This window comes from Apus apus, chromosome 5 (assembly GCF_020740795.1).
Source record: "Apus apus isolate bApuApu2 chromosome 5, bApuApu2.pri.cur, whole genome shotgun sequence".
Lineage (NCBI taxonomy): Eukaryota > Metazoa > Chordata > Aves > Apodiformes > Apodidae > Apus > Apus apus.
Window position 1 is genome coordinate 58815779 of NC_067286.1, and position 27362 is coordinate 58843140.

The 27362-nt window shown below is 40.1% G+C and overlaps 1 protein-coding gene across 2 annotated transcripts in view; it reads right to left on the bottom strand.

The window, feature by feature from the left end:
• Positions 1-27362, bottom strand: part of SYNE2 (spectrin repeat containing nuclear envelope protein 2) — a 181463-nt gene that overhangs the window by 118563 nt on the left and 35538 nt on the right. For both annotated transcript variants that reach the window (XM_051621370.1, XM_051621368.1), the window contains exons 13-35: positions 25913-26025; positions 24719-24875; positions 22943-23039; positions 22595-22782; positions 22261-22425; positions 20815-20988; positions 18894-19052; positions 18452-18625; positions 17573-17707; positions 17263-17418; positions 15884-16095; positions 15264-15339; positions 14074-14192; positions 13374-13497; positions 12367-12524; positions 11780-11927; positions 10006-10604; positions 8963-9142; positions 7823-7973; positions 5211-5369; positions 4348-4509; positions 1584-1685; positions 187-387 (exon numbers count right to left, since the gene is read on the bottom strand). In XM_051621370.1, coding sequence (XP_051477330.1) covers positions 187-387; positions 1584-1685; positions 4348-4509; positions 5211-5369; positions 7823-7973; positions 8963-9142; positions 10006-10604; positions 11780-11927; positions 12367-12524; positions 13374-13497; positions 14074-14192; positions 15264-15339; positions 15884-16095; positions 17263-17418; positions 17573-17707; positions 18452-18625; positions 18894-19052; positions 20815-20988; positions 22261-22425; positions 22595-22782; positions 22943-23039; positions 24719-24875; positions 25913-26025 — 3909 coding nt within the window. The remainder of the gene's footprint in view (positions 1-186; positions 388-1583; positions 1686-4347; positions 4510-5210; positions 5370-7822; positions 7974-8962; positions 9143-10005; positions 10605-11779; positions 11928-12366; positions 12525-13373; positions 13498-14073; positions 14193-15263; positions 15340-15883; positions 16096-17262; positions 17419-17572; positions 17708-18451; positions 18626-18893; positions 19053-20814; positions 20989-22260; positions 22426-22594; positions 22783-22942; positions 23040-24718; positions 24876-25912; positions 26026-27362) is intronic.

The window sequence follows — 27362 nt, forward strand, 5'->3', positions numbered from 1 at the left end:
AACAGCCAGTGACAACAGTTTTTTCTTTCATGTTTCTGGCAGTTTCAGGTAACATTCAAGCCAGGCTCTTTACTTGAGTCATTCTAGCAGTTTACAACATATACAGGAGAAACACTTATGGAAGACTTGCCCAGGAGAAAAATAATGAATGAAATCCTAAAAGATGCATAACTTGTGACATGGTACCTCCAATTTAGTGAAGATCTCTAAGGTGTCAGAAGGTGATAAAGCCTTTAAAAGTGATTCAGTCATTCCAATCTGTGTCTTGGCCAGATCAAGGTCTCCTTTTAGTTCTGCTGTATTCACGCTGAGTCCACTGGTCCCATGCTTGGTTGAGAAGAGCTCTTTTACGAGCTCAATTTTTTGCACAACAGATGATCTGATGACCTTAAAATTGGAAATAAACATACACAATAAATGATACTGGATCGATTTTCTAGAATATTACAGAACTCCATGATAGACATAAAAAGCAATGAAATTATTAGAAGTCCAGACAGTTTAATCACAGTTTTTTTCCAGTTTCCTCCCACTCCACAAATTGAAAAAGAAGAGTATTTAAGCCCTGCTTTTCTTAGGAGGAATGATCTCAGTTCATCTTTCATTTATGGGTGCCGTTTTACTAATCAAGTTATTTATCACTCCACTCCAGTGTTTACTCTCAGCTGGATAAAGGCCTTACATGCACTTCAGCCAGCATGAAAAAGAGGCTGTCAGCTCTCTCTGTAACACACCTCCCTGCAGTGACCCCATGGGGGAAAATTCCCCACATCAATCCAAAAATCTGGCAAGGACAGCAGAGAGGTCAGGAGCTCTGGCCCAAGACTAGTCACTAAGGAGCAACAAGTCCTTAGCCTTATCCTTATTCTTCCAGTGATTTGCATGAGACAGCAACTCAGTGGGATCATGGCCACATGCTGAAACACCACCTCAGGGGGATCAGGGTGCCTAGTGCTCCTGAGAAGCACAGTGTGCACAGGACAAGGGTACTGAGTCCTCTCCTAAGCTCCTTAGATCACTTCACCCACTGCAAGTCCTCTGAGTTCACTGCCTGCTGAGGATAAACACACAAGGACCCAAACCAGGTCAAGCTCAAGGTGCACCTAACAGACACTGGGAGCAGACGCTTAGGGAACTGTAGTAGGATCAAGGTGGGCTAACAAGGTTGCAAACAGTAGAGAAGGACTTATTCTTTGCTGTGTGAAGTTCACCAAAAAAAGATGAAGATTTCCTTATGATACGCTCAAGGAAAACATCACAGCAAACATCAGTCTATGCAAAAAGCTACCTACCACCAAGCTACATTAAGCCATATCCAGGTGAAAGCAAAACAGCTGGGCCAGCTCTAAGTCCTTAAAAGGTACAGGGCTGAGACAGGCTTTTGTGTTTAAAATTACAAGCTTGGTTCTAACAGCTGGAGAAAGACAACAAATGAAATGTCACTGCTCATAGCCAACAAAATGCCTCCAACACTCTTTGGGTAGATTCAAGTCAAACCAAGAAATGATTGTGGCCAAGATGACACTAGAAGCAGGGCTGAAGTAATGAGTGCTGGTCTATCAGCTGTAAAAGCTTCTTCTTACCTGTAGCTCCAGTAGAGGTTCATGACTATTCAGAAGTTCCTCTATCTCAGACACGGTGTTGTCAAATTTCTGGAGTTTCTGCTCTTGGACTCGCAAGCATGCCTAAAAGTGGGAAAAAACATGCTGTGTTTCCCCCAGAATTAGATTTCCACGTTTGTCTTAGAAAATTATATCATTAATATTCTAATTGTGCATTTTGGCACAAAGAGCTCCCACAACAGGTCCATTTGTCATAGAATCACAGAATGGTTTGGGTTGGAAGGGACCTTAAGGATCATCAGGTTCCAACCTCCCTGCTATGAGCATGGACACCTCCCACTAGACCAGGCTGCACAAGCCTCATCCAACCTGGCCCTTAATACCTCCAGGGAGGGGCTTCCACAACCTTCCTGGGCAACCTATTCCAGCACCTTACTGCCCTCCAGGTGAAGAATTTCTTCCTGATGTCTAACATAAATCTCCCCTCTTTCACTTTAAAACCATCACCCCTTCTCCTATCACTGCTCTCTCTGGTGAAAAGTCCCTCCCCAGCTTTCCTGTAGGTCCCCTTCCTGATTTTCATTTTAGCGATTTATACATTTTTTGGTATTAGAGTCAGAAACACTTTTTCTCAGGCAATGCAGTTGTTAATGCAACTCTGGCATGAATTTAACAACAGTAATTACTTTACTTCTATATTGAAAAATTGCAGAAAAAAAATCTTAATTTTGCTGCTTCAATTAAAAGGGTATATTCTCAGATGTTAGTCAAGAATTGGCATCCTGATGATACACTTTGGTAGGCATGTGCTAGAATACAATATGAGCTGTAAGCACTTTTTAAAATGTAAATCTGTTGTATAAGAAAAAACCTCTACTTAATTGAAAGGATTTTGGAATAGACCAGTAACATGAAAGTAAAATGCCAGTGTCAATTTATGAAATAGGATGTCTCTAAAATAGTCACATTTTCTAGTATTCCCAGATACATATTCCAAACTTCACCAGGACCTTTTCAGCTGCCATACAAGCAACTGCCAAAGCCCATTCATGAGCTGCTGCCCTTAAAAGAGCTCCCCCTGACCCGTGCTGAAGACCACAATGAGGAATGGTCACAAGGACCCTGTTCTTGTCTCGACCCACAAGCTTTTTGTTGTATTTTCTCCTCCCCATCCCACCAGGGGATGGAGTGAGTGAGGACTCATGGTGCCTGGTTGCCAGCTGGGCCTAAACCACAACTCAACTCCATCTAACATGACAGAAGAGTTGTGGGGTATTTTTTGTAATTAACATCAATATAGAGGTTTTCTAGGATCAACAAAAGAAATAATAATTAATTGCTAAATGAGCCTGGTGCCCTCTGCATTTTAAGTAACTCCAGTGCACTGAGTTCAGTTTTCACTGCTATTCTGCTTTTATAGTAGCTCAGGGGAGCCACAGTTTCTCTCTCCCTTGCCCTCTCCTCACCTCTTTTTGGAGAATTATCCTCTCACACAGAAGCAGCAGAGTAACCTTAGTGCAGCCACCTCCAGCACAGCCCTTCCTAGCACCAGGAGAGTCACATCAGGGGCACGGTGACATCATTCATGCTGGGCTTGAGCAATATCCAGGTAACAAAATGGCTCTTAAGATGCAGTTGCCAGCTGGTGCATTTTTACTGCAGCCCTCAGGGACCTGAACTACCCAGGTAAATTCTAACAATACAATGGTAAAGGTAATAATAACGTGACAAAATATCCACCTCTGAACAGCATGTATAGTGCTGTTTCACTGGGAAGACCTATGTACAAAGAGCTCCTGGGCTTTCTACTGCTCTGCAAATTAAAACAAATGAGCAGTGCTAGCAGTATCAGTCATGCTGCAAATAAGCATAATAAAAAAAACAAACACAGGGCATTTGTAGCATGTAAACACTGAGAAAAAACTGCCTGCATATTTTCAAACAAGTGGATATGGGCTATGTCTCAATCTGGAAATTATTTAGTAGATACTGGCTATAAGCACAATGAAGTAGGGCAGCTGGCTGATTACTGCTCTTAAGTCAGAAATTCAAGTATTTACCCCCATATGTTGGGCTCTTCAATAGGCATAGAGCAAGTGCATATGTTTTTACACTCAACTGCACCCCAATACCAAGAGTTAATGCTGTAATCTGTGCAAGAGAGGCACGGGCAGCCCAGGCTCTGCTGATGGCTGCCTGCCTGCAGCCCCTGGAGACCCTCAGCAGCCACCCACTACAAAGGCTGCATTAAGCTACGCCGGGGAGCGCACCGGGGTCAGGGTTGCAGGAGCAAACAAGCCACCTCTGCAATCTCTTCTTGAACTATGCATTGTCCAGCCTTTTCTGAGGCTCCAGTATCTTTACTGATAGGCGATTCCTAACTAGAAAACTAACCATTAGCCCATACACACTCTCTTCCCTTTCTTCCTTAGGCAAAAGGCAATACACCACTATGCACATGAAGCTTTCCAGGCCTTCTCCTTGCTCTCTGCACAGCAGAAAGGAACGAGGAGGCTTTTGTAGTCTAAAGCAGCATTTGCACTATTGCATGAATGTAAAAATTTTAGTGTACACATACACTATCTATTTATTAGTTTACAAGACCTTTATCCCCAATACATTATGCAGTTTGCTCACTGAAACTATCCATGCAGATACAATTGCAAATGTTAGAACTTCCTGTGCTTTTGCAGAGCTGGTATTTCTATGCAACGTGCATGTTTATAGTCCAAGGTCCATACCAGTAAAGTATAAAATTAGGGTAAAAAACTGCCATTCAAATTACCTGCAACTGTGTAAGGTCCTCTTCAGTCAGACAACGGTCTTCTGCATTCTTAAGTTCTGCATTTGCCCAAGCATCAATGGTGCCAGACAAACTAAGAAGTTTGTCCCACAAAGCCTGAGCTCTTCCCAAATTATCACAGTAGTTTTCGGTCTTTTCATTGATCTGTCAAGAGAATTACATACAGAAAACCCACACAGATTTAAAAAATGTTGAGTTGTATTCTAAAAGTAAACACAGCATAATCAAATTTGAGCGAGATGAAACTACCCACAAAAAACAAGTGCAGCAAAGGGAAAAAAATAAATCTCATGTGTCTTCACAGTGAACTGGTCATGGAGAAGATATTTAAATCCCTGCCACACATGTCGCCAAACATACCAATCAGAAGGGCAGCTTGCCAGTTTTAAGGCAGGTTTAGGAAGGAGCCTTGCTCATTAATGTTTATCTACTCTCAGTAAATACCATCTAATCTCAGTATTGATGCACTGCTTAGATCAACAGTGGCAAACGTTTCTCACCAAAAGCACCAGCACTGTAATTCTCCAGATTGTCTCTGAAGTCTAAATCCACAGAAATTGTTAAGGAAGCTTACAGATTGATGCAGAAAGCACAAATATTGCCTTTCTGAATTTCCTATAATTATTTGCTGTCAAGGAATACCCGTAATTTAAACTACCTGAGATATCATAAACAATACACCAATAGGCACTCTGCAAGCTTTGCTCTGGCAAACATTTGAATTTACCTCTTAAGAATCTTTGCCATATTGCACATCATTTATTCCAGATATTACACACGCGTCAGAATCAATTACTATAATGCATAACAGATAAGACCACCCTGATAATTTACTTTTTACATACATCCAGCCATCTGTCCACAATAATGTTAGCCTCATTCTCGAACGGAGGCTCCTCAAAGCTTCTCATTTTATTGAGCTGGAATTGAAGGTTTTTGCAGATCTGATTTATTTTGTCTACATCTTCAGAGTGATCATTAAATTCCTCTTTTGCTTCTTCAATCTGTGAAAAAGACCAAGTGGATATTTACAAGCATGTTTACGTTTATTCCGCAAAACATTTTTAACTGATGTGCTGTTCTTGTGAGTTTCAAGAAACAACAGCATTACAAACAATAATTTGGTTTATATAACATGATGAGACTATGAATATATCCTGTGTTGTTATACCCCTGTTGTGCTGAGAGGAGCATTTCCCTGTTAGAAATCCACATCATTCTGTTATGGGCTGCAAAATAGCTGGGTGGAAACTATGAATAATATATATTTTCTACAAAGAGAGCCAAAACCACAGTTTGCTTTACAAGTTGTGACTGCAAGATCCAAGGGGACTGTACAGCAATACACTGAACCTTGGTTACAGAAATAAACAATGCACAGATACAACTCTAAAAAATATAACCTGGCATTTTGATCCCCAGGTTTTTAACTACTTCTTAAAAAAACCTGAAATCCTACTTAAACATAGCCATTGCCAAACATGCCATTGCTAGAAAAGGAAATGTCCCTTTTTCCTACCTGTTATTTAAACACTAGACTGCTTCTCCGTGCTTAATTGTTATGTCAGTGTTTACAAACAACATGGAAGTTCGCTGGAAAAGAAACACTGACCTCTAGTGTTAGGCACTTGGTTATTAAAGGCTCTATTTCCCAGAGACAACCAGCTACATCTTCCCCTACAGATACTGCAGCCACTGAGACAAGGGGAGGGACCACAGAACATCACTCACAAACCAGAACAAGACACAGAACCTTCTCTGTTATTCTTTTATATAATAATAAATAACAAATCATCGGCACTCAAGGGCATGCCTTGTACTGTGCTGCAGCTATTGCAGACCACAATTTTCAGAGTGGGAAGTGCAAAACTCAGGATGAGGAGGGAGGGTTGTTAGGAGAGAGTGGAGACTCCACACAGTTAGGGACTGGGGTATGGAGGTCATCTCCCCTGCAGCAGGAGCCCCAGGTCTCACTAGTGAAGCCAAGAGAAGACCCTGGCTCAGCTGGAGAGGTGCTGGCAAACACAAACACCATCCCATTGCCTGAGGGAAGAAACCACTTAGGTTCCCTTGTAAATTTAATCATCCCAGACACTGCCTGAGAGCAAATGTTCCTGAGTGATATGGGTAATGACTCATCAGAAAGCCTAAAAATGGGATCTGAACAACCAGTTGTATAACCCAGCCAGGAAATGTGAAACCTGCACAGCAAAACTGTCACAATGGACATGGTGCTGTTCACTAATCCATTAGCCATGGACGACTTTGTCCAGTGGTGTGTTCATTCAGCCAGGAAGAAAGTAGCTGGCTGACAATTTTTTCTCTGAAAAGTTGATAAACTTGAAATTAAATGAGGGGGTGTCCAGCAATACCTGCTCATTCAGCCTCATCAGCTAATATAAAAGCTACTGCAAATGTTTAACTGCTATCAAAGACAGCACAGAGGAAACATTGGTTAAGGAGGCCAAGGCTCTTTTAAAGAAGGTCTGTCTTCTAAGTAGGTTTGTATCCCAGGAGAAGCCAGAGGAGAAATACTGAACTATGTCATTATGGCTTCTAACCACAACACAGTCTGGTCAGCAAAGTCAGTGTGAGGGCAGAGATTCATGTTACAAATATAACCAAGGAAATACTCTATCACCTGCCCAGTCAAAACCACTTGGGCCTCCAGAAGGCCACACCCCAGGGCAGCACCATGCTGGTGATTCCCAAGCTATATCTGAGCATGGTGGCAATGATGTACAGTGAGGTACGCAAGCTCCAGCCTGGGACGCAGGGCAGATCTGTCATGGCCCAGCCTCTTAGCAGATGTGTCATGCTGCCACAGCCTTACAGCTCCTCTTCCTGATCCTCCTTGCTCAGGGCTGGCTGAAGATCCCTGCACAGCACTGCCTGGTGCAGACCAAGCCTGCAGCCCTGCCTGGGACCCATGGCATGAGCAAGGAGAGGACACAGATCTCAATTTTTGGCTGTAAGCTCCATTTACAGCACAGGATCAAGGAGCCCCAAGCAGTTGCATTACCTATTATTTTTGCTTTAAGTGGTACAGCACTCTAAAGTATCTTAGTAACAAATTAATTGTCTATTTTTTGTATCTTTACAAACAACCCACTACAAGGTATTTAACTTAGTAGAAAATATAAAGTCTAAAGATGGGGTTTTGCTAGGACAGGTTTTCATCTTATTTTCATACTAGATCATAGTTTTCTTACAGTTTGTTTGGTTGTTTTGTTTTTTTTTAAATCCCTCCCCTTTGACAAAACCTTGATTCACTAAGCAAAACTAGACATCAACTTAAAACAAAACCAGAGTATGGTCCCTAAATGTATTTTGGAAGCCAAAGTGAAAGCAGGGTCTTATTATTTGCCCTGAAGGCTCGGTGTGCAAGAGCAACCCCACACCCAAATGCTCCCAGGAAAGGCTTTTCTTCCCTTTCCAGTAAGTTCTTGTTACTCACCTTTGCTATTAGTCTGCTTAAATTCTCCTTCCCCATGTAAGAAGTTTGCTGTGAAAGCACAGTCTCCTGTTTCTGGATGATGCTGGTCAGACTAGTTTTGCAGCTTTGATATTGCTTCAGGAGTTCCAGAGCCCTTGCACACTGCTCCTGGCTATTAAAAAGAGATGCATTATTTATGGCCTGAGCATAAAACAGCAGCTTTAGCCTCTTGTCTGCTTCCTCCTCTTATATTCAAACTTGTGGGGAGTTTGACTAACGAGTTTGGAAGAGAGAAAAGGGGGGACAAGCCACATCAGTGATAAACCCTGTAATTCTGTGGGATACCTGGTGTGGCATTTGGACAGCTTTTGGAATCAGAAATGCCCTTCAGCATCATATGTCTCTGACTCACATGACCAATGCCGTGACATGAGCAGTTCAGGTTTATATGATACTCTCCACCTGGAAGGTGAGCTCAGTCACCAGTAAACTGAAATACAATGTGTAGCACCACAACAGCTCAGGTAGAGGACAAAAGGAGATACCAGCTCAGCCCAGCCTGCAGTGGGGTATGAGAACAGATTGTTCCCTCTGACACCTGCACAAGCTGGGAGGATTAACCAAAACTTTGCCAGTCTCTGCAAATCCTAAAGGCACTTTAAAAAACTGTAAGGGAAGAATGGACGCCCCGGGTTATCAATCACAGCCTTTCTCAGTCCTCACTCTCTCAAACCAAGTTGCTTTAGTTTTTTCCTGCACAAGAGATCCTCTGTTTCCCCAGCTGTCCTCTTCCATTCAGTCTGGCTTTTCCTTTTGAATAAGCTGTCATAAAATTCACAGCAAATATAGAAGACACATCATTCTCAGTAGCAGACAGGCTTTCCTTTTGGCTGTCAATTAAGTAAAACACATCATTGCATACCCGCTAAATTATGGAACTGTGACATCTTAAAAATCCATATAATTCCTGAGTTCTGGCTGCAAACTTCTATGTGCAATTATTGATTTTTCGATAGTTTACAGCATCAAAATAGTAACATTTGCTACAGTAACAGTATTGCTTTTACTTCAAAGAATGGTCTACTGCTTTTTGCTGGTTTATTTTACAATGAAACATGTCACATGTACAATGCTACTTTAAAATGTAGCTTTTCTGCTTACCTTTCAGCAAGCATGAGTTTTGTATCCTCCCATAACCTCCCTGTAACTCTGCACTGTTCATTTGCTTCCTCTGCTTTTTCCTCTTTGATCTGTGGGAGCTTAGTTGCAATTTCTTGCAGAGATTTCATATCAACAGCAGCACAATCCAATTCCTTTTCCAATTCCGTTAATGATTTTACCCTTTTTTAGAAAAAAAAAATATTAAATACAGCCTTATATTAAAGTAAATATTTGATTTTTTTTTTTCCTCAATGTAATTATTAAGTTCTCTAGAAATTAATCCTGAGTTGCACACATTGACTATATTAAATGACACAATAAAAAGTCTGATTTGATCTTCAATTCTTGTAATTTGACCCAGTCCTTCAGATGGGTTATACTGACCTAAACACTTTGAGAAAGGAATCCAAAAACCTAAAGGCCAATAGGGTCTGTATGAAAAGTGAATTATTTTGTCTTAAAAGGTAAGTGCATTCTGGCTATCTTAAACTATGGCTTAAGAAAGGAATCCATACCATACTGTGGGATTTCACAACTTAAAAAATGGCCACAGTTTATAAGCTCCTCTCCCCTCCCTTTTTCCTTCCACATAAACAGCAGTGATTTGCTCATTCATCCTTTGCAAGGCTGCAGAGAGCTCCCCTGATACACTATCAGAGTCATACAAATCATGTTAGTGGCTTTCTTGGGATGAGGTAAAATAACACAAGGCTTCTACACCGCAGTTTTAGATCATACACATCAGTGCTCAGCAAGGAGACCTGCCTCCCTGTTTACCTGTTTTCTTCCTGAAAAAAACAATCAACCTCATTCTATGCCTTCAATACTGCTTCAAAAAACACATACACAGGACCTTAAAAGAAAAAATGGAGAAGGTTTCCTTATTTAGGTTGTGACAGAACAAGCTATGTTCACAGCTTCCTTCAGTGGTCCACAGACCCCTCAAGACATACTTAGGTTTTAGTGTCTACTGTGAAGGGGCCACAGGCCCTCTGAGTTCACTGAAATAATTAAATAAAAAGAGCTTTTAAAGAAGAACTCACCTTTGTTGAATAGCTGGAATTGTTGGATCCTTCAAGCCTATTTTGTTAATTCTGTCACGTAGATCCTGAATGTTTTTAAGGATTTCACCATTTTTTGTGGAAAAAACCTTGTATATGTCTTTTTCCTCTGTGAGTATCTGTTCACTTGAGGGATCATAAGTTGCATTTAGCTCTTCAGATGCAGTCAGAACAAGGTTTTCACAGCAAGTCTTTCTCCCACATTCGGTGTCTTCCAAGCAGATGTCAACTGTTTTCAAGCGTTCATCCAAACATTTAGCCTCTTCTGCCATACGAGAAACTTCTTGTGCAGCCTCTCTCAGTGCTTTTCCCTGTATTTCAGGTTGATTCAAGGGATTTGTGAGACATCTGATGGAAGACTGAATCTTCCTTAGTGAGGCCATAAAAGCTTCCAGATCTTTAAGGACTGTCTCACGGATCTGCATTTTATGGCTCATTTCTTCAAGCTGGTTTTGATAGTAAACCATAATTTTACTTGCAGCTTGCAGATCTATTGGATTGAATTCATCTCTTGCTGAACTATCTAGGTGTTCCAATTGTTTGCACACTTCAATCTGATTTAATATGGACCTCTGTAGCTCCTGAAATTGAGAGAACAACCAACAATGTTAAGAAGTGAAAGCAAACCTGCACCCTGCCTTCAAGCTGACCCTACAACTGAAAAACAAATTATACTCTCAATAAAACAAGCATGCTAAACAGGGTGGTGAAGCAAGAAAACTTTCTTTCCTACTCTGGACTTTGGTGGATGGAAGGAAGATGAAGAAAAATCAAATAAAACAGTATTCCACACACAGGGAATTTTGGACAGCACTATAGAAAGCCCAAGCTTCTTTCCAGCAATCACAAAGAGGAAAGAAAGATTGAGAGTCCTGGAACTGCCACCAGAAGGCTCTCACAGTGGGAGATCACTCAGAGCACAGGCAGGCACATACAGGTGTTTTACTCTGCCATCTCTTGAAAACTTTATGCTATACTTTTGGAGGAGACTTATTTAAACATCTCTTGCTGAAGTCTTCATGCTATGTTGTTACAGCCATCAAACAGCACTGTGTCAGTGTTATGAAACTCCAAATGTGCAGGCAGCTGGGAAAAAATGCAGTGCCCTTCCAGCCAAAAAGAGTCATCTCAGACAGAGGCCACATGCTCTCTGCCCTACAGCTTGAGAGACCTACATCCTACTTAGCTTGAGAGCCAAGGGCAGACAAATGCAAACATTCAGTTCTGTGCAGCAGTCAGTGTGTTCAGCTTGGGGTGCATGTCGAGACCAAAACAATATTCAACTTGCCTAATAGACCAGAGCCCAGCCATAAAAGACTGATAGCAGGTGAACAAGTTACTGCATTCATGCAGCATTTCCAAAACCATCCTGATGTGTGCTCAGATACCTCAGCATATGTGACACAAGGCTGCTTAGCTTAGCTCAGAAATGAACAACACATTATGTACGTGTCTGCACAAACTGATACAAAGCCAGGTGGGAACACTGTAAATTTGGATCAAAGGAAAATCCTAATCTAAGACAAAGTGTTCATGACGGTGCCTTTTACAGCAAAGTCTTTTAGGGTCCCTAGCTGGTGCTCCAGGAACAGTGACATTTAAAGCAAAGGGAGCAAAATGCTGTTACAGACTTTAGATGGTTTGGGAACTCTTATGAGGTCCCAAACTCCTGAGTGAAAATCCCATTAAGTTTTCTAGTTTCTACTCATATTAAAAACTACTCTGCTTAGGGTGTGGTCTCTGTATTTTCTCTTACCTTTAGTTCCCTGTAAGCAAGATCACTATTCATCAGATTAAGCTGCTGGATATCCTTTTTCTTCAACCGTTGATCTAATTCACATAGAAGAATGGATTCATTTTCTATTGGCAAAACAATTTCCAAAGCAGTCCTTAAAGAGTTTGTTCTGCAAGAAAGGTAACAAAACATGAACTGGGAAAGCAAGCAAGAACATGCTCAACACTACAGCACGAAAAGCCACAAAGATATTGTAATCGACTGTCTAAGAGATCTAATCCTCCTCCTCCTGAGGTCAAAGGAGTTTTTCCATTGATCAATGAGAAATGCAGAGGGAATCCCAGTAAATTTAACTAAAAGATTGGAGGAAAAAACAGTAAACTTGGGATTACTGCACAGTGATATTACAAAGATCTGGTTCTGTGCTTCCTGAAGAGATTCACACTACCTGCAGTAAGACAAGTATAATGAAAGATTTTATGAAAATTTTTTTAAAAGGTTAAAAATGTGCAGGGTTTTTTTTGTAACACACACTATTCCCCTCACCCTACACACATTAGTTACAATGAGCTAATCCTTAGCTAATATAATGAAATGTTATTTTATACCTGGTACTTATAATATCCTGAAGCTCTTTCCATTCTCCTTCTAGTTTGCTTCTCGTCTCAGAGACAGCAGCCTGTTGCACTTCATCCAGGAGATTCTCTAAGCTAGATGAGATGTTTTCCAATTGGGACCAACCAGAACTTATTTCATTCTCTATCATCTAAAAGACACGCAGTGTTAATTGCATTAACATGATACTGTCTCTCTCAGTGGACTGGACAGTTCATAAAATTACAGTCACATATAAGTCACAAGAGTCTCTGCAGAAAATGTGAAAAGTTGACCTGAAAGTAAGAGCATCTATTGCTTTCTTTTTCTTTAAGAGCCCATTTTTAGCTGCAAACAAATCTCTACCAACTTTTTCTGATAAAAATTTCCATGTCAAAGTATTGGACATTTATAAAAGGTGCAGTAAATATGGTTCAGTCATTTTTACTACAAGGATGATTGGAAAATATCTCAACTTAAGTTATGTTCAAAAGAACAAAAACCAAACAGAACAGAACCAAGTTCTGAGATGCTAGATAACCTCTGTACTCTTTCAAGCAAGGACTTGAAAAATTGCAATAATAAATTCTCCAACATCAACTATTGACTTTTTATCATCCCCTTAAGGTTCTCACAAACCGCATCAAGTGTAAGTCCTGGAACAATTTCATTCTGCACGTACACCACTGCCAGTCGATGGTTCAACTCTGGTGACTTCTCCAGCCCTGACCATGGTTCATCACTTACCACTCCTGCAGACAAAAAAGCTACTTTCCATAGTTCTTTTTTCCATTAGACCTATTTCAGCCTGCAGGTAACAAACTGAGCAACATGTGCAAAACTCCACTGCTAAGCAAGAATGCAGTTCTGAATTCTAAACCCTTGATTTCCCTGCTAATAAAACTGGTTGTAAGGACACTCCTTTTGCCTTGGCAATACACCTGACACAGAGAGGTGAGGGCTCTACATGAGTAAGTAACAATTTAGATACTAAGTATGTTTTTAAAAGATGAATACTTACCTGCAGTTCAAGCAGCTTATTCTGAAGGCATGAAGTGCCTTTTATTTCATCAGTAAAACCAGAGGCTACTTTATCTCTGCTGATTTGTAGAAGTTCTTCCACATTACTTCTTTGTGTGTTATAGCTGAAGAAAGATGCAATCACTTTCAGAGAGAACATTACTGCTAATTTAGTGGAACATGGCAGGGGTTGGGACTTGCTGACCAATAGATTACCATACAAAATAACCACAGTCTATTGCAAATACATTTTTTTACCTAAGTCCCAAATGAACGGGTATAAATCAACAACAGAAAAAAGGGTGAGAAATTGCTCCACCGGCTGATTTTCAAGTATGAATGTCTGCCTGCATTCTCTAAATTTACTTTTACGAACATAAAAATCAGTTCTTTAGAAACTGAACATTTTTTTTATTTGCAATATTTGAAGTTACTAGTAAGGCAGATAAAGATTTTCCTGAGCCAAGACCAGAAGAGTAAGTTTCACAGCTAAGTGTTCTCACTACAAAATCCTAACGTTTGAAGCACTTATCTACTGTAGTGCTTCCTTAACAAATACAGAGCAATATTAAGTAAACTGCAGTAGAACAAGAACAGGGTTCTGCACAGCAGAAATGCACCCAGTGTTTGATACACAGTTTATGAATGTCTCGTACAGTATAATCTCTTAACATATAAGCATTTTATCCTTTGAAAGTTACCTGTCTAACAAAGATGGTATGGGCAAATTACTGTCTTCTTCAAATTTCTTTACACAGCTTTCTCCATTGTGATGTTTCACATCTGGTTCCAAAACTGTATCAGCAGCAGGTCTGGAGGTCTAAGTAAAAACCAAAACATGTACCAGTGACTTCAGCATCATGCTGTGTCAGTACACAGTGAATGCTAACAGACATCAGTGAACTCCTGAAGGAAACAACTGCTTCATGTGTCCCAAAGGAGAGGAGAGATACCATTCAGGAATACAAGATGTGTTTAAACTCAGTCATGAACCAAAAAAGCAAATTTTTGAACACTTGCAGACAGGTCATTCATTCCTTCCACAGATGCTGGGTCTTTGGCAAGCACAAGCCTCTTAAGGAAATTTTTGCTGCAGCTCCATGGACACCCTTGGACATGGACAAGGCACTGTCTTCTTCAGCTTTTGTCAGGCTGCTTCTACCAGATGCCTTCACATGTCTCTCAGCCCTTGATTGCACGGTTTGAGGCTGGCTGATGGTGCTTAGACACTTCACAGATTGATTAGCCATGAGAGAACAGATTTCTTCATTGCATCAGGGATAATATTAGTAGTCTTACAAGAGATCTCCCTTGATATTGGACAAATCCTACTACGTAAATGTAATGGGTCCCTTCCTATAAATCACCAGGCTGGAGGCTGTCTGATGAGCTGTCTGCAGCCTTAGTTGCAAGAAAGTTTAACCTAAATGAGACATCTTCTGTGGCATCCAAATGATGAACTGCAGTATCTTGTCCCTCTGAATTTATTTCTAAGCAGTTATATGTGTTCCATTTTTCCCAGTATTTTTCTAAAGTATACACTTTCAACTCTTGACTATTTTTCCTCTCTGTCCCCTCTGAAACTTGTTCAAATTAATTGGACACGATGGGGGATTTGCACTTGAAAACAGCTTCACAGCTGAAGCCCACTCTTCAGCAAAAAATATTGCTAGGCTGGAGACTCACATCTCCTCAAGATGCCTAGTGCTGTTCCTTGCACAGTAATTTTAAATATTTTCTTAGTCTACATTTCCAAGCACGATGGATTTTTGATGTCTTACCAGAGGTCCTACCGCAATAAGAATAGTAACAGAAATAATCAGTTTTCCCTCTTGCCAGTGATCTCCCTAGACAGAGCACCATTGTCTAACAGTATGTGTGGACTTCTTACCTCCTGTACTGAAAGGATATCCATGTGTTGAGAAGAACTGGGCTTTTCTCCATTCTCAGAAGCAACAATGGAGCTCCTAGGGTTTCAAACAAATTTCAGCTTAAGAACAAATTATGAAATACAAAGGGGAAAAAAAAACACCTTGGCTAATGATTAAAAACAGTGCAGCTGTGATGAAGGGTTATCAAACATTGTACTTGCTAGTTTATGAAACTTAATACTAAATGTTTAAATGTACAGTTCCCTATAGTAATGAATATAGTGAAATACTTGGTAGTAGAACCGTTGAATCATGGAATGGTTTTGGTCGTAAGGTACCTTAAACATCATCTAGTTACAACCCCCCTGCATGGGCAGGGACACCTCCCACTAGACCAGGTTGCTCCAAGCGCCATCCAGCCTGGCCTTGAACACTTCCAGGATGGGGCTTCCACAACTTCCCAGGGCAACCTGTGCCAGTGTCTCACCACCCTTCCAGGAAATAATTTCTTCTAATGTCTAACCTAAATCTCCCCTCTTTCAGTCTGAAATCGTTTGAAGTACATTTACACTATCAAAAAAATGTATCCATAGATCTGTTTTTTGTGAAGTTACAACACTTCATGCACTCAGTCACCCACTCTTTCACTGATGACTGCCCTTTTCCAGCATGAGACAGCAGGGTCGTGTAAGTATCTGTCACAATCTGTTGAAGCTTTTCTAGCTTTTGTTCATAGTCTGCAGTCAGTGTCTGTATGCCTGGGATAGCTTCTTCTGATAGTCTTCCCAATATTTTAAGGTCTTCTAATGATTTGGTAAGTTCCCTCAGATTGCCTTCTTGTGAAAAAAAGGCCTAAAAGAAGAAAAACAATATAGTAAACTCATATTTAGTCATAAGGATATGCAAATATTCTTATACATTTTTTCCTACTTCTTGGATAGACTTACACTTAAAGTGTAAGCTGCCAAACCAGGACAGAAACATTTATTTTCCTTTGACTCTTTTTCAGATAGAACCAGGAAAGAAATAAGGATTTCTGGCAACAAGTTCTTCAGCTGCATTCACAAGACTACGCTGACTCTTACTTGATTTTTAAATTCATTATGTTACTACAATTTTAGCTACTTTTTGTCCTGTTCACACTGACATCAGATATACATGTCTCATTGACTATGGAAACAATAGAATTGGAAAAATTATTTAAAGTATTTCCCATCAGTAATTGTACCTTCTAGGGTGAAATCAAGCTATACTAAAAATATAAAATATATGAGCAGAAGGGAAGCACCTGAAAACACATATTTCTGTTCACTCTTGCATATGTGATATTTACTGAACATGAACCCATGAGAAGCAAAGACTAAAACTCCACTGAATTCACTGAAGACCAGAATTTCACCAGGAGAGCAATTCCTTACATTTATAAGTGGTACTGACCACATCAATGCCTCTCAAAGAGGAGGGTGAAGGAAATTACCAGAAGCAAAAAAATGTAAACCACATTGCTTATGGAATATGTAAGATTCACTATGGCTCACCCTGGCAAATGAAACATGAAAGTCTTATGTGTAACTCTGTGGTTAACTTATATACAGCACAAACAGGGGTAAAGTGCAGCTATTGCAGTGTGAGCAGATACTCTCACCTGAGAGCACATAACACCATCTATTCAACTCTGATAAATCAAGGGAGTAATAACAATTTTTTTTCTTACACTTCACACTGCTAAATCTGTTCAATGCTTCAAGGCTGTATTTTAAAAAATACTGGATAAAAGATACCATTCATGCAAAAAGGTGGTAATTCTAACAGCCTGCAAGGAGGCTAATAACTGCAGTCAAAAAGGTAAAGATACAGTTTGATTGGTGTCTTTGTTCTGGTTTTATATAACATAGAGCACAAGGATCCTCCCTGTTCCTTAAGCACAGGCTGCAATAATGTACCTAAAAAGAAGTAAGAAGGACAGACAGTGCATCCACAAAGAGAGATAAGTGAGCAGAAAGAGAGTGTGGCAGGTACCTCATGTTCTTTGATGAGCCCTTTGGTTTTATCCATGCTTAGGAGCCTCTTCTCTTTGCCTAATTGCTTATTAATTTTCTTTAAAGTTGCATTAAATTTCTTTTTTTCCCTTTCTACTATGAGCTGGACACAGGATATCATTTCATGACGAGCTGCCTGCAAAGTTCAAAACACATTATCCCTGTGAGAGGGTGAGACAGTATTATAAAGCAAATAAAAATCCCATATAACATGACCAAAAAAATTGTTTTTCAAAGATGCCAGACCTAAGGAGAACAGACAGTGGATTCTCCTTGCTTTATTATCTCACCTCCCATCTTTTACGAACATCTTTACTCTTCTCTTCCACTACCAGCTTTTCACGATCATTTGAAATATTTTTCAGTTTCTCAGCTGCTTTCAAAAATTTGTCAAGAACTTTATTGTCCAGAGCATTAAAAGCTTCCTGCAAGAAAAGCATCATATTGAAAAACAAACAGAATGGCATGTAGCTTATTTACCTAATAAAATTACATCAGTAGCATACAAAAAGCATGTATACATTGCATGTATGAGCTGTGGTGGCCCTTGCATGGGTGAGTATGAAGGCATTCTCCACCCTTGGGTATCTGCAAGAAGGTTGCAGGCAATATCAGCATATGCTTTTTGAAGAAGAGCAAATGTTGTTCTTTTATCTCCTCTTTTAGGGCTTGCTGTGGGAGATGAGGCAACATGGATTTTGGGCACTTCCATTTTTGATGCCTCACTGAGGACCCCTTTAACAGATCCAGATTTTGAGATTGGGCATTTTCTTTACCAGTTAGCCACTGGGAAAAAGAGGAGGTTTAGTATTTATAATCACACTTTGCTCAAGAATTCAGGCATGTGATTCTTGATGGGCATCTTAAATATTAACCAGGAAAAAAAAACATTGCTGTTAATTCAGAAAATAATGAGTTCTGAAGGGATGACTGAGTTATTTCAGCTAAGACAGGGCATTGAACAAACTGCCATACAGATACACATTTCTTCATTCAAGCTGTCTGCAAGTTAATATATGCTAACAGTGATAAATCAAAAAGCTGAGAAAAGCATTAATAGATACCAAAACACAAATCTGGTATTTTTCTCACTGTGGTACCTCAGCCTTTTAGATACTCTATAGCACTAAGAAATACCCAAATCCAGCTGGCTCAGAAAACAAACCCACCTTGTATCTTGAAATAGATTCTTCAGGGCTTAATTTTTGACTGACAAGTTGCACAGCCTTTGAAACAGAGGTCTCAAGCTCTTTCTGGGATTCTTCAAAATTGAGCCAAGCCTCTTTCTCTGAGGGTGTCTTCTCAGATTTGGACAAAATGTTGCTCACGTCACCCATGACAGCCTTGGAAGAAAGAGACATTTCAGACCATGCCTCAGTGTCAGGACTTACATAAAGCTGTTACTTCATAACAGCACTCAGGTTTTTCGAGTTGAGATACTGATCTTTGAAACGTTCTCAGTTTTGCCCAGGCAAGAGTCTGGGAGACTGATATCAGTGGTATAAAACATTCTCTATTTTACATGAATTACAAGGAGTCTTCCTAATCATATAATGCTAAAATGAGAGATGTCTGTGGGCATAAAGTACAATAACAATTAAAAAGAAGTACCTCTATTTTGTCTCTGGCTTCTTTAATTCGTGCCTGCAGCCCAGTGGTGTGAGAATGCTGTTGGGACACCTGACTGGAAACATTTTGCATCAGGGATTGCAAGATCTCTTCTGCTGCCACAACTTGTTCTTGGCATGAGGTTCCCCTTGCAGCCAAACCCTGGTTGAACGAAAAACATTAGAAGCCTCCATGGCTTTTTGTTTAAAGGAACTGAGCAAAAGAGTCAGCATTGATCATGGATGGTCAATATTTGGGCAAGGAAAAAATCTTATATTCCAGTTATGGACAGCATATTGCACTGCAGAATCTCTGTGTAGGGAGAAAGAAATTTGCTGCCATCCACAGGGGATCCTGTTTGCTGAAACAGGCTTTCTGTCCATGTGATACCTCTCATGTCTTGGCCTCAGAGTCAATTAGAATAATTTTTCAAACATGCTCTCCCAACCAAGCTTCCCAAATGAATGCACAAACCACACATTTGCATATGCATTGTCTGATCCTGAAGTCATCCCAAAGTAAGCACATATCAAGGCTCAGATTTTCTTGAGGTATTCAGTACTACGAGGCAGGCAACAGCTCAGTATTCTGCATGCAAAAGTAGTGTGCCAGATTTTAATATTTATCATGAAATGTCATTATTAAAGCTGTTTTGATCTATGAATATTCAACACGGTCTCCTGCTTGAGGTTGTCAGTTAGCATTCTTCTAATGATAATCAGAGATTTATTCTGGATTTTGACCTATTGTACCACAGGTATTAAGCGACCTGATCTCTTCTGCTCACAGACATGGAGATACAAATCCAGTCACACTTCTGGAGGCTGTATTGCAGGGTGTCTTTTATTACTTTGTGGTTTTTAACACAAGTGTCACACTGCAAAACAGGCTTATTTTATAAACATTTGACCGCCATTACAAAAAGATGAACAGATTCTTTTCATAGGCTCACACTCCTAATCCTGTAGGTTAAACGATGTGCAAGAAGGCACAAACCAAAAGTAAACTAACACTAACTCTGGCTCACAGTTATTGCAGGTGAATTTAATGTTTCTCTGTTTAATTTTAGCACTTAGAGGAGCTCCAATGAAACCCCCCTCTGGTGGTCACCTTCCTACCATTAGATTATACTGGCCTTGCTGCAAAAATAGAAATGCAACTTAATGGCAGCTCTTCAGCTTCTCCAGTGCAAAGCTGGGCATCTTTGCTGAGTCTCATCTTCAGCAGCAGGTGAAGAAAATAAAACAGACATTGTACTGAAGACGCTGAGTTATATATACACATTTCCACCTGCCATCTGCTGTAGAGGGAAACAATAATCCCTGGCAGAGAGACATGGGAAACAATAGAGACTATTGTGTATCTGTGGAAGTAACAAGAAATTCATCAGAGCTTGTTGTGGATGTTTAGAGCAACTGTCTATAAGCAGAGATGGACAAATTAAAAAAATTCAGCATGCTGCTGAAAATACTTCAGGTATTCCAGTTGTTGACAGGTAAGCCTTGAATACAGCCAAATTGTCCCAAACCTCCTCTCTGCACTGGAGGGTAGACGAGAGAAAGCACTGTTTGAACAGGGGAAATTCTCAACTCAGCACCTTGCAAAGTTTAGGTCTGCTGTGAGTGCTGTGCTAGACAGGGAGCAATTAGTATCACTCAAGAGATAGCTGCTTATCTATGGCACCAACAGCACTTCATTGGCACCTGTTTGTCATATGGACATACTGATGTTGGAAGATTAATTTATAGCTCATTTGGGAGCAATCCTGGGAAATAACATAAAAATGTAAGCATTGCCCTGACTTTACAGCAGTGTTATAACACATTTCTGCTTCATTGATGATGGCTCATTTTACCCCAGCCACGAATCCATGCTGGAAGATGACAATCTGATGAACAAGTATTTTAAGCAGTGTATTTTTCACCTGCAAATGTTCCTCCATCCCATGTTCCACAGGCCCCTTTTGACTGATCTCGCTAAGCAGGCGGCCAGTCTCTGCTGCCCAGCTGTCCACCCCTCTGAGGAGCTCTTCAATCTTCTCCAGGCTCCCTGAAAGCTCCCCAGTCTTTTCAGCAGCATCTGTGCTCTCTTCACCAAGCTATAAACAAAGAGCAGGGTAAGATGTTCATTCCATCATCGGGTCATGGGTCTCTCCACTATCTTCCTGCAACACACAGTCACCACTTAGGTTACTTCCCAGCCTTTGCACCCAACAGGGAACGAAGGAGAAATAAATGCCAAACATGGTAAATAAACCATGTGAAGCTCAGTTCTTCAACCCTGAGAGCAGGTGAAACAGCACAACCTGTGCTCATACAGCCCATCCTCTCCCCTATAAACAAGGCAGCCACAGTCACACTACTATAGAGAATAACTCCTGGGCTGCAGCATCCCCCAGGCTATGTCTGGGAGTTGTCCAAGAGAACAACACCTGGTGTTGGTCAAATCCAGTCTAGGGAGAGTGCTAACAGATAATGGTACAGGCAGTCAAAGGCCAGAGGTCTAGCATTTGCTTTTGCCTTTTTATATACATAAGTAAACATATTACAGTCATAATGTCAAAAGCAATGCCTGGACTCCTGACATCCTTAAGCCCTTGAAAGGGAGCAAGATGCCTCTCTATCTCTGCTTTCTGAATGTATTTCCTAAAAGCAACTCTAATTAAGGTTTTTTCTAGGAAATTCTGGATTTCTCTTAAGCTTGTTTCATATGATCTCCTTGCAGTCTCACTAAGCTCATCTCCTACAAAAAGGCAATTTTTTATCACCATTGATTGTCACAACAGTACTTTCAATAAATGTCAATGAAAGGCTCAGCTTAGGAAATTAAGAGCTCTAATATTCCCAAGCAGAGTGAAAGTGTCATTCTTGTGACAGCATTCTAGGAAATATAATATATGTAACATTAAGCAGGTTGTATAGGAGTTTACAGCAGCTTAAAAACCTGTCAAGTGAGCTGGTGTAAAGTTGCACAACCTTGGAAATATCTATGCAGCTATAATTGCTTTCTACTAGATGAGGCAAAGATTATACAATGTAGCAAAGGCTCATGAGGTCTTAACAGATTGATGACTTTCACCTCTAGAACTGAAGAAAAAGCTTTATTCTGCAATAAAATTTCCTTTTGTAAGTGGTTTTAAGATTTCAATTTTTTAAAATGAACATTTTCCATCATGTTATAAAGAGCATTTGACTGAGTCACAAAACTTAAGAATGGGATGCTTTTGTGCATTCTCTATTTCTCCTGTATAAAACTCAAAATATTGAGTTGATTGAAAGAATTATTAACTGTGAGCAGCAAGTTGACAAGTCTAGAAAATATGTATTTGGACACTGCACAGCAAAAGAGTCATATGAAAGTAGTAACTTACAAAGTGTGTCCTCTTGATGAACTTAGCCCATCTCCTGTTAAGTTTCTTCAGCTCTTTGGCAATATTTGATCCGACTTGCTCTTTGCTGACTTCAATTAGATAGTTTCCAGCTTCATTTAAGGAACCATGAACTGAATTCCACTGTGCCAGGATCTCAGCAGGGATCTAGACAGAGGCATTGAAATAATTTAAAGCAGAACCCTGCCAGAAGTTTATTTCCAAAGTGAGGAACAGAAAAGCAACAACAACCACCACTGTAATTTATAATGCTTTCCTTCCAGGAGGCTTCCAAGTGTCTCTGTCTGTCATTACAAAGAGAAATCCAACCACATACCTCTCTGGGATGCTCATTTCGTTTTTCTTCCAGCCAGGTCTTCAGTAAGTGGATGTTTTCTGTGTAATTATTCCAGGAAGACAGGACTTTCTGTAGGGTGGTATGTACTTTGGAAATATAGTCTTTGCACATAGAAATCTTTGACTCCACTGTCTTAAAAATTTTGTTAATTTCTTGAGGATCTCCAGCTAGGACATCAAATAGGGAATATCATTATACATTTGGAAACAGGGAGGTTAATTACGTAGGAGCAGTATTTTACAAAAAACATAAATGGGAATTAAAACTGGAGACAGCACATGAGTTCACAATAGAGGTCTTCATATCAGTTTACAGGCACAAACTTACCTAAGTCAGGATTGCTGATGTTTTTGTTTTTCAAATCTTCACAGATGTGAGCAGCAGTTTCTAGTTGCGTTTCAAGTCTCTTTTCTTCAATGAAATCCTGCCCAAAGTGAAAAGTAATTGGCATGGGTAACACTAACCCACAAAAATCTAGGCAGGAAATTCAGCTTGGGATGCATTTTGTTCAATATGAGCCTAAATGTAAACTGAGCAAAGCCCATCAAGCAACTCATCTGCATCCTTTAGTCTGAAATAGATCTGTTCTTTTTTCTGCTCGTGCAGAGAGTAACTCAGATGTGAATATTAACTCCTGAATGCCATTGCCTGAGTCACAGCCCTGCATGAGTCACAACTGTTTATTTGAAAAAGTTAAAGCCCTAGGGCAATGTTGAGAAATGGCAATGAAACAAGTCAGGTCACATAAGTCAAAAAAGTGATGAAAGCAAAAGGTGGGTCTTTCTGCATACACAGAAATATTGATGTGCCAGTTCCTGACGCAGATCAAGTAAGATCTGTGAGTAAGGGGGAGAGAGGAAGAAATGGGAGCAGAGAAGGAGACTTGTGCTTTAAACATTCACATAGGGAATAAAAGGGTTGATCTTCAGCCTCCCTCTGTCTGAGCTGCATTTCACCCCAGAGCTCTCCACTCCTACAAACGTTCTATCTAGCAGGCTACAAAACAACCTCTCCTGTAGCCAGGACAAACCTGGGCCACCAAGTCACCACCTAGCCAGGACTGCACATGATGGGACCAGAAGGTGAGCCAGCAACAAGCCTTACTTAAACTTCTAAAGAAAGCTCTGTATTCTAACAGCTTGTGAAAAAGCATGAACCACAAATGCAGAAACACAATAGTAAGTATTTATTAAACCAACTGAACCAAGAAACTCAGCACAAGTTAACTCTGCACTCCCATCTCACCACAGGTTAAGGTTAATACTGCTCAGGAAAACTGATATTTATACAACCTCTTCTTGTCTCCTTCCACAGTTCTGATGCTAATGAAATTCCCACTAATTTAACTAGGGACCTGCCAATCTGAAAAGCCTCTGAGAAACTCTTTAGAATCTTCCCTAGGATAGAATTAAGGGAGAGCCCCAATAACTGGAGATGGGGCAAAATTGATGGCATCAACATTTTAATCTCTGTCTCTATTCTTGATGCATCTTTGGCAGTATTTGGGGTAGGGTGATCCATCTCCTCCCATAGACCTACACCTGGCATCATTTTAATAACGTGAGCCCAGAAGCTGACCTAAGCACAAAATATAACAAAACAAGACAATTAATATCCACCATGAAGAGTAAGGAGGTAAGGAAGCTAGAAAAGGAAGAGGCAACAGCAAAAGGCAGTATTAGACAGGACTGTGGGTCACTGCTGTTTTGGAAGATAGCAGCTACTAAACTACCCCAGAGAGGTCTGACTTAGGGAAGGGCTGCTACTGCACGCCCTATAGATAGACAAGAAAGAAATAAATATTCACAATAAAGAATTAAAAAAGGAAGAGAGGAAATTACAGACTGTCAGAACTTGCCCTGTTTCTCCAAACTGAAGAAAGAACTGCCATTCAGTGGAAAATCAGAACAGGTAGAGAAAGCTCCTATGGAAGTTTACCTTTGCATAAAGGTAGTCCTTCTTTGCATAAATCCCAGGTCTCAAAAGTGTACCATGCATCTACCAACTATCATAGTATCTTCAGATGAGGAGACACACAAGCATGCATCAAAGAGAGGTGGGGAAGAAGAATTATTGTCAGGGTATGGTACATTTTAAACTTACATTCCAATTTCTCAGCAGTGACTCCACGGATTCTTTTGTCCCATATTTCATGTCCCAGATATTTAGCTTCAACATCATCTCATTGGCAATAGCTGAGCACAGTCCATAGTGATATTCAAGAAAGGTGCGGGAGTTTGTGAAATTGATATTGCTGAATCTGCAAAGAGTGAAATGTTCCAAAAGTGGACTCAAAATCACTGGATAAAGAAGGCATTAATGTGTAAGAATTTTAGTCCAAAACCTCAAAACTACATATATGTAAATGTTATTTTGCTGTGGAAGGAGTAAAATTTGAAGATGACTGCTGGGGGAGATGGGTCTCTTTAGCTTGGAGGAGACTGAGGGATGACCTCATTAATGTTTATAAATATGTAAAGGGTGAGTGTCAGGACGCCAGAGCCAGGCTCTTCTCAGCGGTGTCCAATGATGGGACAATGGGTGCAAACTGGAGCACAGGAGGTTCCACATAAACATGAGAAAAACATTTTTCACCGTGAGAGTGACAGAGCACTGGAACAGGCTGCCCAGAGAGGTTGTGGAGTCTCCTACTCTGGAGACATTCAAAACCCACCTGGACACGTTCCTGTGTGACCTACTCTAGGGGATCCTGCTCTGGCAGGGGAGTAGGACTAGATGATCTTTTGAGATCTCTTCCAACCCCTAAGATTCTCTGATTCTGTGAACAGTACATTTTTTTTAACTAAAACAACTTTTGAGTCAATACCAACTGCTCAATTTATGGAAATAACTTCAAGGCCCAGAAAAGGGGCATCTGCTGCCTGCATGTCAAAGACACAGATTCACTGGTCAGCTTTTAAAATATCCTCTAGCAGATATATGTTGTTGCACAATCCGTAGATGTCAGTGATTTTAAAAGGTGGAAATTAAAAACTAGATAATCCACACCCACAGAGAAATTTTTATATTCAAAATACTCATGTCTCCCACCTGTAGTGGGTGTTTCCTATCCACACTAACAAAGGGCATTGGAAAAGTTCCTGCTAATGAGCTTCACTTTCTACACATAATTAGGCGTTCATTAGACCAATGAGGGAATGTGTCTGCTCTGCATGACAGTCAATCTGTGTTTAGGTGCAAAAAGCTCTTTTTCTGGAAGGCATGGATAAGTTATATACTTTGCTCAAAACAGCAGAGCTAGAATAGTCAAAGTAGAAGGGATTTGAGGATCACAACCTTCTTTTCATTTCCTCTAACTTTTCAGGCAAGACTAGTGGCATATTATTCTCATCTTCATTCTTAAATGATTGAAGGGTGTCCAAGTGAGAACCAAAACAATCCATCAAGCCCTGGGGAGAAAAAGACATATTAAGCCATTCATTTTAACTCATTTGAGTATTACGCCTGGGAATCTGTAAGTGACCTGCTATTAGGGTGAGAGCTCTTAAGAACCAGTAAGCATAAGACAATCTTCCAGTGTCTTTACTCATTAAAGTGCAATGAAAGTACTTATCACATTCTGAAGTGCATATTTAGTGCAGTACTACATGATTTCTCTTACCACTATGCATCTAGTTAAATAGAAGGAACATGAATCCACACTACCCATGCTATCACCTTTTTCCTCAATTTCACTATCATCTTTAGGACAAAAAAGTAGTATTCTAACAGCTTCAGGATATTAAGTTGTCCTCTGCTATGTGTTAGCAAAGACTGATAGCAAAGCCTGTTGAATAAGTCTATTTTGTCACACTTGCATAATACTTTATTTGAATGATCAATACATTTCCTTCTAATACCATTAGATGCACATCACACTAATCCTCTGATGACCAGTGTCACATAATTGGGAAATATTTGATGGGCATATGTCTCAGCACTAAATTCTTAACTTAAAAATAAAGCATAAAATGTTTTGCACAGAAGATTACCATATTAATAAACGGCACATAAAGAAACATGCTGAAAGTTCTTTTTCCTGTAATAAAACCTGCCCCAAAGCATGATAATGAAAATGGCTCAATCCTGGGGCAGCCCTCAATCCCCAAAACAGTGCACAGATTTTAAACACTTAATTTTGCAATCTTAATACTATTCCAGTCAGACAGTTATAAGCATTCATGGGTCATTTCCTAGATCTTAAGAGAAAGTAAAATTTCCATTATAAGGCACCACCCTGGCAACAAGATTCCTACGTGAGACTCAACAGAAGGACTGACTAGAGGAAGGAAGGAGGAAAAAAAATTCCAGGAGAATGTCATCCCATCAGAAAAAGTGGCTTTTACAGAAATTAAGTATCTTGGGTTTCTTCAGGAACTTAACAATATTATCTATGTGTTCAACAGGAAACAAGAAACCTCTAAACCAATGACATCTCTCTGTCTCATTCTTAGAAATGCTTTAACTACTCAGGCTGAACAACAAAAATCATAGTTCAAATGGTCAAATTCTAGCAAAGCTGCTAGCAGTTAAAAAGCCATCTCTCATATGAGGAATTACCTAGCAACAGTACAAAAAAGTGGGGTTATCAAGCCACTCACATCAACCTCTGTTTCCCACTCTTTCAAATTCTCTCTAAGTACATGTCACAAAAACATCCAGCTTCCCCCTTATTCACAAAAAAACCCAAGTACAGCACTATAATGAAAAACCAGGCATCAGTACAGCTACTCTTTTTAAAGTTTTC